The sequence below is a fragment of the Lipotes vexillifer genome, unplaced genomic scaffold (assembly GCF_000442215.2).
Source record: "Lipotes vexillifer unplaced genomic scaffold, Lipotes_vexillifer_v1.1 scaffold134, whole genome shotgun sequence".
Taxonomy (NCBI): domain Eukaryota; kingdom Metazoa; phylum Chordata; class Mammalia; order Artiodactyla; family Lipotidae; genus Lipotes; species Lipotes vexillifer.
The window spans coordinates 2,946,688-2,962,132 of record NW_006787464.1 but is presented as its reverse complement, the minus strand read 5'-3'; the positions used below and the strand labels follow the sequence as shown (position 1 = coordinate 2,962,132).

At 37.3% G+C, this 15,445-nt stretch overlaps 1 protein-coding gene across 1 annotated transcript in view; it reads left to right on the top strand.

Moving 5' to 3' along the window:
* CUNH1orf141 (chromosome unknown C1orf141 homolog) overlaps positions 1–15,445 on the top strand; it is a 55,905-nt gene that overhangs the window by 21,454 nt on the left and 19,006 nt on the right. The window contains exons 3-4 of the mRNA XM_007460099.1: positions 2,967–3,079; positions 9,993–10,060. Of these exons, the coding sequence (XP_007460161.1) occupies positions 2,967–3,079; positions 9,993–10,060 (181 nt within the window). The remainder of the gene's footprint in view (positions 1–2,966; positions 3,080–9,992; positions 10,061–15,445) is intronic.

The window sequence follows — 15,445 nt, the reverse complement described above, 5'->3', positions numbered from 1 at the left end:
TTTGATCCCACGTATTAGTTGAGGTTTCCCCTTCCCCCATATCAGCCAGTTTAGTGACCTGAAATGAAAAGGGGATGGCCAGTGATTTGATTCTTCCTGTCCTGACCTGTAAGTGGGAGATGGGTGTGGTCTTCCTCTAGCACGCCTCCTCTTCTTCCTTCTTTTAATCTTTTTTTTTTTCTTCTGGTGTGGGATCATTGGTGTGCTAGAGCCAGCTCCCAACAATTTGTTAGAGCTGATTGTTGAATCTTCAGGGATTTTGTTAGATGGTTATTAAACACAGCCATTATTTAAATTAAATATGTAAGCTAAAAATTCAGTGACATACTAAAAAAGATAAAACTCATCACCTCCTAATTATTTTATTACATTTCACTATTATCTAATTTTTTGTTTGTTTGACTGTTGTTTGAAGACCCAGTGTTTGGTTTTATTTCATCCAACAGAAGGTTCTATTTGTGGTAGTGAACAGACGCTGGGGATTAGGGCTGAGAGGGGGCAGGAAAAGGAAAAAGAAAGCCACATCCACTACCACGCATAGGTTTTCCCCGGAATTGCCACGTGGGGATGAATGAGTGATTCTGGAATTTATCACCTTCTCTCTCCTCCCTTCCTCTGGCTTCCGCTGGGTCTCGATAACGCCCATGTCTTCAAGAGGAGGTCCCAAGGCGCTGGGCAGTGGGGAGATCCCTGGGGCAAAAGGCGTCACCCCGCGGCTGCAGTGAGCGGCGGGTGCTTATCTAATGTAAATAATTCTTATAACAACCCCAAGAGGTAAATATTACCCTCAGTTGGCAAATGAGGGACTGAGATTCAGAGAGACTCAATATTCTGCAGAAGTTTACATAGAGTCTAGATGCAAAGTATGGTCTAACCTCAAAGCCCATGCTCTTTGGTTCACTGTAAGGAAATCCATATCTGAACATCTCTATATATTCTGCAAATGTATTTGAAAAAATACCTTAGTAAGATAAGGATAAAAGAATCATCTCCTTAATAAGACCGTATAGCCAACAACATTAGGGTGGAACCTTTGACACATTCCCATTTCAATTAGAAACAGAGGGTTGCCCATTCTCACTAGTATACCAAACTATTCTGGAAGTACTTACCAATGATATTAAATAACAACATAAGATACAAATTTAAATGTTTTGAAAGGAACAGATAAATTATTTTATGAAGATTAAATGATTGTTTATTGAAAAACCTAAACAGAATAAACTGAAAACTCATTGGAAATTATAAGATTATAAGAGAGTTCAATCAAAATTTACCAAAACAATTCATACATTCAACAAATATTTATTATACGTGTACTATGTGCCAGTCACTGTTCTAGGTGCTAGGAATGCAACAGTGACTAAAACAAAGACCCTGCCCTCAATTTGCATTCTAGGATAAGGTGGAGAGACAGATAACAAACAAACAAGCAAATGAATGTATAATATAAATTCACTAGTGATAAATGCTATGAAGAAAAATATAGTAAATTAACGGAATTAAGATTGACTCCCATAATTTACTATATTAGATGAGAGGGAGCGCAGAAAGACCTTTCTGGAGAGATGGAAATTTGAGTAAAGCCTTATGAAATACATCTCTTATGATTTAAGTGAGTAAACCTTGCAATACCTGGGGGAAGAATATTACAGGCAGAGTGGAGAGCAAGGGCCAAGGTACTTACGTGGGAGCATAAGTTCCTTTCCTTAAGCCAAACAGCCAAAAAACTCACTCTGCTTCCATGTAGAGGAGAGGGGTAAAGGGATGCACAGAGAGAGGCCTGGAGGGGCATTCAATGGAAGCTCCTCTACTTGGAAATACAAGAATTGGGAGGAAAGTTTCTGTCTTGCAGTGAGAATTGTGAATTTCATTTCAGTGTGACAGGAAAGAGTTGGAGGGAAATGACGGTCTCGTTTATATTTTACAGGTGCCACCATGGTTGCATTGGGAAAATACTGCTGGGCACAAGAGTGAAAGCAGAGAGAGCAGTTAGAAGAAGACGAGGGACGTAGAGAAGTAGATCAGATGAGAGATGAAGGGGCCTTGGACTAGGGTCGATGTGATGAGGAAGGAAGTGGTTGGATTTGGAATGTATTTCAAAGAAAGGTCCAATGAGATGTGCTGAGATATCGGGAATGGGGAACGAGAGAAGGAGAAGTCAAAGATGACTGCAGAGTTTTTGGCCTAAGCCTCTGGCTGAATGGAAATGAGAAAACCTGGGGAAGGAACAGATTGGAAAAGAAGTGGAAGCAAACATTTGGTTTTGAATATGTTTGAAATTCCCATGATATATCTAACTGCAGAAATCATGTAGCAGTTGGATATATAAATCTGGAGCTCAGGGAAGAGTTTGGGGTCTGTACTATAAGTCTGGAGGATATCAACCTATAGATAATAAAAGGTGGGAGACTGGATGATATAAACTAAAGGTGAGTGTCTGAGATCTGAGTCATAGCATTTAGGGGTCAGAAATATCATAAATTATATAATTATTATAATTACATACCATCAATATTCAGTTAAAGAATTTAGTGGAGAAAAATTTCTGTTTACAGTAAATAGATTCTGTGATCCTATCTGGTATACTATTCTGGAATCTGAGCTGACCCTAACTGCATATCCCACCACTATGACTAGGCTTGGCAATGTCCCCAGTATCTCATTTAACAAATTTCCAATGTATTTTTCTAAAAGGGTTAATTAGCTTGTGAACAATAGTTTCCTGAGTGCCCTCAATTCTATGACAACAGCAGTTTTCTCTCTCTGTTTCCAGTGATTACCACTAATATTTTCAGCTCCTGCTAATCAGTCCCAATCTTTTACACTTTGTACTATAATATATTAAAACAACATTCAAATTTATCTATAACTGGGACTTGACCACATTTCTCCAAATTTATTTTTTAGATTAATTTTGTAAATTTTCTAATTATTTTAATTTAGATTAATTTTATTTCTTTCAGATATGTCTCCTTCAAAAATATGCCTGAACCTAAAAAGAGTGATTTTGAAAAGTCAAATTTAAGACCACACTTTGTACCAACAAAAATAAAAATTCAAGAAATCAAGTCAATAGGTAATGCTTTGTATATTTACCTCTGTTTTGATGTATTTATGAAGTTCTTTTATTAAATACTTTATTATTTATTAATGTTTGTCTTATAAGTTCTTCTAATTTGATGTTTCTGTTGAAAGCATTTGCTTGAAAGCCTACGGGTTATAACTGAAGGGTGAAAGATGTCAGTGAGCTATAAAGAAGAATTTCCTAAGAGAAAGAGATGATAAATGTCAGAATAGACATTTGTACAATTCACAAATTAAGAATATATTTTTATGTTTATTTTTCTGGAAAGAAAATCTCTGGATTTCCTTTCAGCTCAATCCTGAGTTTTCTTGTAATTGTTTTTAAAAAAATCACTCAAGCTTGTACATCTTACTTAGTAGAAGTTTACTTTACAGGGACTGTAAAGGAACTCACTTTCCTAGAAACTTCAGGAATCTGTGAGCTAGGAAACAGCGTTATAGATCCTCAGAAAATTTGAGTGTTTTATGTTGTCTTTGTTTTTCTTTCCCTGGCATTATCAAAAAACCCATCTAATTGTGTCATGCCCATCAACAACCCTGACTGAGGCTCCTTGAATCCACATTGCCCCATATTGCCTCATTTCTGTGTCTTTGTAATCTAATTCCTCAAAAGATTTGTTTACATATACTGTCTCTACTTCCTCAACCTTCTTTTTTTTTTTTTTTTTTTTTTTTTTTTGCGGTATGCGGGCCTCTCACTCTTGTGGCCTCTCCCATTGTGGAGCACAGGCTCCGGACGCACAGGCTCAGTGGCCATGGCTCATGGGCCCAGCCGCTCTGCGGGATGTGGGGTCTTCCCGGACCAGGGCACGAACCTGTGTCTCCTGCATCGGCAGGTGGACTCTCAACCACTGCGCCACCAGGGAAGCCCTCAACTTTTGTTTAAACTTCAACCTACTCCAAATTGGTCTTGCCTCCACCATTCTACTGAAGTTACGCTGATTAAGAGTACCAGTGATCTCCATGTTGCTAAATCCAAAGGATATTTTTCTGCCACCTCTCAGTACCAGTATAGTTAGTTGATCACTCCCTTCTGCTTAAAACTGTTTTTCTGCTATCTCACCCTTTCTCAGCCTCTCTTTTTAATTTCTCTTCTCCATCCTTAATATACTGTATTTGCTCAGAGCTCAATCCTGAGCCTAACTCTGCTTCTACATTCTTTCTCCTTGGGTGATCTAATCCAGTCTTACGGATTAGATCACCCAACTGTATTTTAAATCTCTATGGTTTAAAATACTGTGGAGATACTGTTAAATCGTTCATTTATATCTCAATCCAGACTAATCCTCTGGAGGGCAGGTACCTACACTGAACTACCTATTTGATATCTCCACTCAAACTTCTCATTACGTCTTAAACCTAATATCCAGAACTGGTCTCATGATTCCCTATCCTAGCCATCCTCTCAAACTTTCTCTCCCATCTTCTCCCCACAACAGCATTCCATTCTCAGTACATTGGACCAATTTACACCAACTGGCTCAAGTCTAAAACCTAGAAGCAATCCTTGATTTCTCCTTTCCCTCCTCCCCAAAGTTCAATATGTCAACAAGCTCTTTTCATTCTAACTCATCTTGAATTAATCTATTTTCACCATGTCTGCTGTCACCACCCTAATCCAAATCATCATCATCTGTGTGTGTCAACTATAGTAGCTTGCCGACAGGTATTTCTTCTTTCATTCTTGCCCTCTTTAAAATTACTTTCCTTTTCTATTAAACCATTTAAAATTATGAAATAACATACATTATGAAAAGTGAATATAGCATAAAATGTACAGTATAATAACCAATTATTAAAAAACACCTATATAACCATATTGCACATCAAGAAATAGAGCATTGCCAACATCACCACTTGACCTTTCCCAAATCACCTCTCCCTTCCTTGTCCCTGGGAGTTACTACTGTCCTGATTTCTGTGGTAATCACTTCCTTACTTTTCTTTACATTTTTACCATGTATTATTTGCATCTCTAAAGAATATTGTTTAGTTTGCTTGCTTTTTACTGTATATGAATGTAATCATGCTGTGTGCATTCATTTGTATTTTTTTTTTCTTAGCATTGTTTGTAAGAGTCACTCATATTGTTCTGCGGAGGTGTAGTTGCTTCATTTTCATTGCTGTTAAGTATTCCATTGCATGAATATATCACACTTTGTCCATACTGCACTTGAAATTTGGGGTTTTTAGTTTGTCAGTCATTGCAATGCTGAAATGAATATTTTTGTTTAGGCATCCTGCTGCATCTGTGTAAAAGTTTCTTGAGAGTGTATATCCAGGATTTACATTACCGGGGATGCTTATCTTCAACTATAATAGATAATGTCAACTTTCCAAAGTGTTTTTACCAATTTATGCTCCCATCAGATTTGTGAGGGTTCTTTTTGTTCTGCTTCCTAACACTTGGAATTGTCAGTTTTCCATTTTAGCAATCTACTGGGTATATAATAGTATATCATTATGGTTTAATTTGCATTTCTGTGATTACTAATAGGTTTGAGAACTTTTTCATAGACTATTGACAAATTGGATTTATACTTTTGGAAATCATCCAAGTTTTACCTTATTTTAAAATTAGTTTTTTATCCTTTTCTTGTTGATTTTTAAATATATTCTTTTCACTAGTTCTTTGTTGGTTTTGCGTGTTGTGAATATCTTCCCCTTTTCTATGGGTTTTCTTTTCACTCTCTTTAGGGTGTCTTTTTGATGAACAAAAATTCTTCCACTTTAATAAGGTCAAATATACCAAATCTTTTCTTATTTGATAAGTACTTTTTGTACCATATCTAAGAAATCTTTTCCTACTCTGTGGTCATGAATATCTTTTTCTATTTATCTTGCAAAATATTTTAGTTCTTTTTACCTTTAGGTCTAAAGTCTACCTGGAATTACATTTTGAGTGAGGTAAGAGTCAAGTTTAGTTTTTGTTCATGTGAATACCCAGCTATCCCAGTGTGGTATTAAAAAGGCTATTCTTGGGCTTCCCTGGTGGTGCAGTGGTTGGGAGTCTGCCTGCTGATGCAGGGGACACGGGTTTGTGACCCGGTCCGCAAAGATCCCACATGCCGCGGAGCGGCTGGGCCCGTGAGCCATGGCCGCTGAGCCTGTGCGTCCAGAGCCTGTGCTCTGCAACGGGAGAGACCACAACAGTGAGAGGCCCAAGTACCGCAAAAAAAAAAAAAAAAGGCTATTTTTTCCCTAATGCTCTGAGCTCTTTGTTCTGGAGTTCTTATTACGTTTCATTATATTATTTATCCATTTCAATATCAATACCACACAACATTAATTTCTGTAGCTTAAAATAACCCTTGATATCTGATAGAGCAAGTCTTCCCACCTTGTTCCTCAAGAGTATCGTGGTTATTTTCTGTTTTCCATTATGATTTCTTCTTCTGACACATTGGTTATTTGGAGGTTTATGTCTTAATTCAAAATATATGAGGCTTTTCTAATTATCTTTTGGTTATAAATTTTTAGCACAATTACATTGTAGTTTGAGGATATACTCCATAGGATTTCAGTCCTATGTAATTAGTTAACACTTGTATTTTCACCCAGTATATGGTCGATTGTTGTAAATGTTCACTATGTGCTTGAAAATAAAGTATATTCTGCAGCTGTTGGGTGCAGTGTTCTACATATGTCTTTTAGGTCAAATTTCTTCATTGTTTTTCAACTCTTCTATATCTTTATTGATTTTTCTGCTTGCTTATTCTGTCAATTGCTGAGAAATTTCAGACTCATTTATTTTTTCCTTGTAGAGTTATCAAATTTTGCTTTACAGATCTTTAATATAGTTTAGGCTGTGTTATAAATTGCATAAAATTTTAGAATTATTATATATTTCTAGTGAATTGAACCCTTTTTAATTACAAAGTGATTGTTTTATTATCCAGTATTACTGTAGTTACCCCAGCTTTCTTTTGGCTAACATTTACATGGTATATCTTTTTCCATCATCTTGTTGCCACATTTCTGTAACATTATGATCTCTTACATAAGAGTCTTATCTCTTGTAAACATCAAATTTTTAGATTTTAAAATCTACTCTGTAATCTTTGTCTTTGAAATGGAGCATTTAGTCCATTTATACTTAATGTAACTATTTATATCTTTGGATTTAAATCTGCCATCTTATTTTGTTCTTTCTCTCCTGTTGATTCTGTGTTTCTTCTTCTGTCCTCTTATGTCTTATTTAGGATTGACTTTTTAAAATTTAAACTTTTCCCCTTTACTAATTTGGTAGTCATGCATTCTGTTTCTATTCTTTAAATGATTACCCTAGAAATTACAATATTCATCCTTTCAAAATATATTGTTACCCTCCTTCTGGACATAAAGGAATCCTAGAACATGTTAATTATTTTCCTGCCATACTGAGTTTTATGTTATTACTAAAGTCCAAAGTCTTACCTAAATATCATCTAAATCAGCTGTGGTGAGACTCAAGGTATGATTGATCCTGAGGCAAAATTCCTCTCCAGCTTGAACCTGTGGAGTCAAACAAATTATGTGTTTCCAAAATACAGTTGAGACAGGAATAGGATAGACATTCTCATTCCAAAAGGGAGAAATAGGAAAGAAAAATGGAGCAATGGGTCCCAAGGAAGTTTAAAACCTACTAAGACAAACTTCATGAGATCTTAAGGCTCAAGGATAATCCTCTTTGGCTTGATGCTCTGCCTTCCTGACCCACTGGGGCAGAGGTCCTGCTCTCACAACTCTGCTGAGTGAGGGGGTCACATCTCCCCCACTTCCCCACTGGGACTCTGCTAGGCCAGGATTTCATCCCCAGGACTATCTAGTGAGAGTGTTGGCCCACCCCCAAGGGCTCCATAGGCAGAAACTGAGGCAGTGGCCTCTGATTTTGAAACTGAGGCAGGCCTGATGATCTTTGAGTCACCTTCATGGTCATTCTTCCCTTGTCTTGAGGAATAGCACGTTTCCAGTGCATAGCTCTGTGGTCCTATCCTGTAAAACCCAAGAAGTCCGACAGCCTTCCTTCATTTTATCCTGTCTCTATCCCCTTCACTTCAAACTGGCAGTGGCTCTGCTGGGATGGCTGATTAGGTCCATGTTTCACACCCATACCAATCTCCTTATCTCCTTATCAAATGGTCAGTGCACCACAGCCTTAGTGTTCTCTTTTGAACGTGCTTTCTCAGTTTTTGTAATATGAGAATTTTCTAAATTCTTAAGTTCTGGTTCCATTTTGCTTAATAATTTTGTCTTCAATTCATTTCTCTCGTCTTGCATTTTACTACAGGCAGTCAGGAGAAATCAAGCCTCTTCTTTATCACTTTGCTTAGAAATCTCAGCTAACTATCCAATTTCATCACTCACAAGTTCTACCTTCCACACAAAACCAGAGCACAAACACAAGTCAGCCAAGTTCTTTGCCACTTTATAACAAGGATCACCTTTGCTCCATTGTCCAATAGCATGTTCCCCATTTCTGTCCGAGACCTCATCAGAATGGCCTTTACCATCCGTATTTCTACCAACATTTCTGCATATGGTTATTCATGTATTCTCAGTGAAAATGAAAGCTTCCTCAATGGCTCTCCTCTTTCTTTCTCAGTTCTCACCAGAATCGCCTTTAAAATCTCTTCATGGCCATATTAGCTTTTTCTAGCATGCACCTCACAACTCTTTCAGCCACTACCCACTACCCAGTTCCAAAGGTTCTTTTATATTTTTAGGTATTTGTTACAGCAGCACCCCACCTCTCAGTCCCAATTTCTCTCTTATTCAGGCTGCTATAACAAAGTACTATAAACTGGGTGGCTTAAACAACAAATATTTATTTCTCACAGTTCTGGAGGCTAGAATTCTGAGATCAGTAGGATCAGGTTCTGTTGAGAGTCTTCTTCTTGGTTTGCAGACAGCCACCTTCTTACTTTATTCTCACATGGTGGAGAGAGCATTATTCTCATCATGGACATTCTACCCTTATCACCTCATCTAAACCTAATTACCTCCCCAAAGTCCAACTCCCAAAACCACCACATTGAAAATTAGAGTTTCAACATATGAATTGTGGGAGAGACACAAACATTCAATCCCTAGCAACTACTCTATCTAAATTATACCTCCCTCTCATGCTGTCCCTCACCAAAATCTGTCTATGTCTGTCACGGCATACATCTCAATTTATAATTGTTCACTCCTTTGTTTCTTTACTTAATTCTTTTCTGTACTATCCAATAAAATGTGTGCATCATTGGGCAGAAATCACAATTCCAGGGTCCAACACCAGACACTGGCCTGGCACATTGCAGGTGATCAACAAATAACTGTTGATTGAAGGAATACCAGATGTAAGTTTGTTACATCTATTATCTCATTTAATCCTCACAGCATCCCTGTTACATAAGTACTATTATTTCCACTTAACAGATGGGGAAACTAAAGCTCAGAGGGGTTAAATGATTTTCCTAAAGCTACATAACTCACAAACAAAAAAGTAGTTTTTGGTCCCAGGCTACCTACATCCAAAGTCTGCATGCTTGACCCTACATTATACCTACTTAAAACAAAAATCCATTAAATGATAATCCAAATTAGTAAAACTCATAATTGGAGATGGGGGATTCAGGTTGAGGGGACTCTTTCTCTTTTCAAAGGAATTAATGAGAAGATTTATTTGGCTATCAAGTATGATTCTCTTTTATTTAGAAATCTTTTTTTCTAAGAAAATACAGCTTTATTGTGCAATAGTAATTGAATGTTAGATTCTGTTAATAGAAATTCTTTTTAAAAGCAAATTATTCTAGAATATATTTAGCTCTAACAAACAAATTTCTAAAAAGTTTACAAGTAGAGTAAATGGTTTGTTGAGTTAAATTAGAAGTAGTCTAACAGTATAGAAATATTATTTATGTTTGGATTTCTTTCTTTAGAGCCAGTAGAAGAAGATCTAAAATCAAGATCTATTAGATCTTTTCATTATCTTAAGGATACAACTGAGGTAGGTTTAATTTGCATGCTTACAATTATTTAATAGAAATTCAGATTATCCCTAATAGTTTTATATATTTTTCTACAAATCCCAAATTCAAATGAATTTTAGGATTCAGAAGCATAAAATTTTAAGTGATTTCACCTCTGATATTATGTAAAACTTTATATATGGCAATAATAGAGAAAATAATATGTTATCTGTTGGACAGGCAATACAGTGGAAATTATTTATTGAATGTTATCATAAAGTTATCATAAAGTCAGTTAAGACAGGGCCTCAGAAAATTATATGTGCATAATTTAAATATTTTATTTTAATTTAGAATATAAAAATATGCATCCATTTGTTAATCTTTTGATGTGTAGCCAAGACCTTTTTTTTTTTTTTTTTTGCTGTGTGGTATCTGCTGAGGAAGCTCTTACTTATACTTTGACATATATGACATGAATTGATGGAGAAGAGCCTCTTTTGTTAAACGGTTCATTCATTTCACTGGCCTGATGTAAGTTATATGAACCACAGTGAAGCACAACAACAGGCTCCGGACGCACAGGCTCAGCGGCCATGGCTCACGGGCCCAGCCGCGCCGCGGCACGTGGGATCTTCCCAGACTGGGGCACGAACCCGTGTCCCCTGCATCGGTAGGCGGACTCTCAACCACTGCGCCACCAGGGAAGCCCCAAGACCATTTTTGTTATAGTTATTTAACTCATAATTACAATAACAATGATTATAACAGGTTTAACACCAATACTATTGGGAACATTTTTTAAAAATTTATTTTATTGAAGTATAGTTGACTTACAATGTTGTGTTCATTTCTGCTGTATAGCAAAATGATTCAGTTATACATATATATACATTCTTTCATATTCTTTTGCATTATGGTTTATCACAGGATATTGAATATAGTTCTCAGTACTATGCCGTAGGACCTTGTTGTTTATCCTTTCTACATATAATAGTTTGCATCTGCTAATCCTAAACTCCTAATCCATCCCTCCCCCACACATCTCTCTCTTGGCAACCCCAAGTCTGTTCTCTATGTCTGTAGCACCAGAACTATTGACTCTTGCTAACAACCTGAGCAGAGGTACATGGGCATCCTGAAAAGTGACCAACCAGCCTTGACCATTGAGCATGCCTGGATATTATTCAGGAGGTTTTCTCTAGGAGACTAGAGAGAGAAATTAATACAGAGAATCAGCAAAGGGAAGTCATTTAAGAGAGTCTCTTAGGTGTTAATTTACTTATTATTATTATTATTATATTTATTTATTTATTTATTTATTTATTAAACACAAAAGGCAATTTATTGGCTCATGTACATGAAATGTCCAGGGCTGTCTAGCTTCAGGCACAGCTGGATCCAGGGGCTGTTACGATGCCATCATGGGTCAGTCTCCATCTCTCAACAATGGTTTCCTGCCTTGGTTTTCCACTCTGTGGCAAGATATGTGGATATGTGGTAATCACATACCCATTAGTAGTTACTCTCCATCAACCGCAACCCCAGCTCCTGGCAACTACTAAGCTTCTCTGTCTACAGATCTGCCGCTGGCCATTTGATATAAACGGCATCATGCAATATGTAGCATTTTGTGACTGCCTTCTTTCACTCAGCACAATCTTTTCAAGGTTCACCCATGTTGTAGCATGTATTGATACCTTATTACTTTTTATGTTTCAATAATGTCCCATTATATGGATATATGAACTTTGTTTATTAGTTAATGTAAATCTGGGGTCCTTCCAGCTTTTAGCTATGATGAAAAATTCTGCTGTAAATATTCGTATACAAGTTTTTGTGTGGGCATATGCTTTCATTTCTCATGGGCATAGATGTAGGACTGAAATTGCTGGGTAATATGGTAACTCTCTTTTTAACCTTTTGAGGAACTGCCAGACTGTTTTTCACAGCAGCTTCATCATTTCCCATTCCCACCAGCAGTGTATAAGGGTCCAATTCCTCCACATTCTCACCAACACTTGTTATTATTTGTCTTTTTTTATTACAGCCATTCTAGTGGGTGTGAAGTGTTATTTCATTGTCATTGTGATTTGTTTTTCTTTGATGGCTAATGATTTTCAGCAACTTTTCATGGGTTTATTAGCCATTTGTTTATCTTCTTTGGAGAAATGTCTATGCAGATCCTTTATTCATTTTTTTTAACATCTTTATTGGGGTATAATTGCTTTACAATGGTGTGTTAGTTTCTGCTTTATAACAGAGTGAGTCAGTTATACATATATATATGTTCCCATATCTCTTCCCTCTTTGTAGGATATTTTTAAAACAATAAATGAAAGAGCATGCCTTCCAGGGTAGTTCCTAAATCTGCCAAGTAAACAAAAGTCTACACTGGATTGGTTTTCCCTTTATCTCATTTCATGAGCCAAAGGAAACCAGAGCGTTTCAAAGGAGACACAGCAGAGAGGAAAGGGGGAAATCTGGTGAAATTTCCACCTAGTCCTCTGCAAAAAATAAAAAAAGTGGAAGGGAGAGAGGACTTTCTTGTCAAATTTCAAATGCGGCTCTGCAGAACAAAAGAGGAAAATGAGACCTGCAATTACCTCAGCTTTCAGAGATCAGTACAAATCACCTTAATCCCCCAGACTCTGTACCACTGTCATATTTTATTTTATTTTCAACAGGTGTACAAATTGTTTGGACTGGAGCTGGAAAACACCATTCAGACTCTATCGGCTGAACCAAAAGCAGAGTATTTCATCACTTTATTTGCTGTTGGTCATCTGGTATTCCCTCCAGGAAAGAGGATTTTATTTGCATCACTCTGATCTATTTTAATCAGATTGTCAGCAGAAAATACTCTGACTTTCCTCACAAAAGGGATTCAATTAGCTGAGCATTCCCTTAGTTTAGATCTGAGAGGTAAAGCAACTGTTACTAGCTTTAATTTGACTTTAACAGTTCGACTGTGGAAAATAATAAAGTTCAGCAGAGTCTGTCCTATACCCATGTTGGATGCTGTTTTATACTTGAGGACCTCTTTATAAACTCTTTTCTACAGCTATTTAACAGAAACTTTCTGAGGTCATTAAGTGACCAAGGGGAAAGGGGACCCTCTTCTACACCACAGCCATTGCCCACCCTGAGAGCCAATATTCACAGTGGTAAAAAGAATCTGCATCAGATCAGGTCCTCTGAGAAGCAGAAACTGAGACGAGATTAGCCGTACAAGAGACTTGAACGGTTACGTTTGCCAAGTCAGGGGCTACTTCAGTAGAAGCAGGTCAGATCCTGAGAAGGTCACCACCAATCTGAGTGTTGCTTCATCGAGAAGACTTTGCATCTCTCTGTCCCCAAAAGAAATCGGCTGCATATTGCATTTCCTTGGCATGTTTGAAAACTATATTTTGAACTCGCTGGAGCCTCATCCCAGTGAAGAGGGATATGATTACCTCTGATTGACCAGGTCTGACGGTAAGAGAGTGAGAGTTAGTGCTCCATAAATTACACAGAGTGTGTATCAAGATGAAAATAAAAGCTGCAATGTGCAGACAGGAGGGGTGAAGGGTCCATTGAAAATCAGAGACATTAGCAGCTCATCACATTATTTGTGGGTTATCAGGAGACAGAGGTAATGAAAGTGAGACCTATATTCTTGATCAATAAGAGTTTGACTGCATTTTGAGTTCATTTTCCCCTGCCGAGAGAGACAGCAGGCTTTACTATCGATCACCATGCTAATCCATAACCAGACTGGGCCTTAGCCTGGTGGAGCAAGCAGGAAAAATAAGATAATAAGCAGGAACTCTTGATCTTTTATTATGGTGTGCTAGATAAAGAGAGTGTGGGAGTTCAAGGTGGAATACTTTATAGTTAACCCTTACATTCCCTCTTAATTTGGAATGCATGAGAAGAAAAATTGCAGCCCACCATACTCTGACTTTTATTTGACCTTATTTTGCCTGCTTCCTAACTAACAGGCACCAAGGACCCTTTTTAAAGATTGGAGGCAGATAGTAACAGGGCCAAGGGACATTTGCAACCATTTTAGGCCCTTAGTAAGGAGGATGCACGCCCAGACCCCACTCACAAAAGTCAAATCAGATGAAGTGTTAATTGTACCTTTTACATTTTGGGTTATATTTTCTATATTTGTCGTGATATTTCAGAGTCACTGAATCTCAGCATCCTTATGTAAGTGAATTGGTAATAATATGTTTCACTCTGCTAACTCAATAGTGAGCATAATTTAGCTTGTGTTTAAGGAAACAAGAAAAATGAAGACATTAGAGTTCTGTTGCCGTGACTCCGTGATCTCAAAGAAGTCTGCTGGGTCCCTAAAACTGGCATTATAGAGGATCTAGAACCATCTTAGAAAGATAACAGTCCACCTTTTCTTTCAAAACCTCCGGATACACCTCCTTGATCTAACTTAAACCCCCGCTATAATTTAGGTATTTCCTGCCCTGCTTAATCTACAACAAAAATCAACTCTTTGTCAGTGACTCAATATTTACTCACAGTTGTTTTTGCTGAAATGTAGACTAGCTCTACCACTAACCCATCTGATACCTTTGTACAATTAGGAAAATGCGATCCCTCTCACAAGCACAGGCACAAGCAAAGGGGTAGCTTTCAGCCTTCCTTCCTCTCCTCTCTTCCCAGGATCCTTGCACACCGTCCTAAGAGGTGGCCTTGATATGCACACAACAGCAAAGAAAGCAGGCTGGTGATGTGAATTTAACCAATCCTCTTGAACCTTACACAGACACCATTTAGTTTTCACTCTGTGTTCTTGTCCCAACTCAGCTGTTTCTCATTTTGATATTTCCTGTGCTTTTCCAACTGAGTTTCCATCTGCTTCTTAAAAGATGCTCATCCTTCCACCTAATATGCACCTATTAAGAATGGCAGCATGTCACCCTAGAGTTAAGTACGTATTCATAACAAGAGGAGGAGTGGTGTGTGTCAGCATGTCAGTATGTGAGAGAGAGGGCAAAGGAAACAAAGTGTTCTACTTCAGAAGCATAATACTTAAGCTGCTCTAATTAAAATAACTGGGAGATCCATTTGAAAATAACAAATTTAAGTATAAAACTTTTTAAAAATGAAATGCCTTGTGATTATTTAGCCCCTTATTGTTGGATAACCAGGGAAGTTAAACAACTTGAACAAGCTCATACCATTATTACGTAGGGAAAATGGACCCTAACCCAGGACTTCTGAAGCTGGAACCGGAGTTATTTTTATGAGTAAATTAGGTGGGATAAGGAGGGTGGGAGGGAGATGCAAGAGAAAGGAGATATGGGGATATATGTTTTTGTATAGCTGATTCACTTTGTTATACAGCAGAAACTAACACATCATTATAAAGCAATTATACTCCAATAAAGATGTTAAAAAAATAAAATAAAATAAAA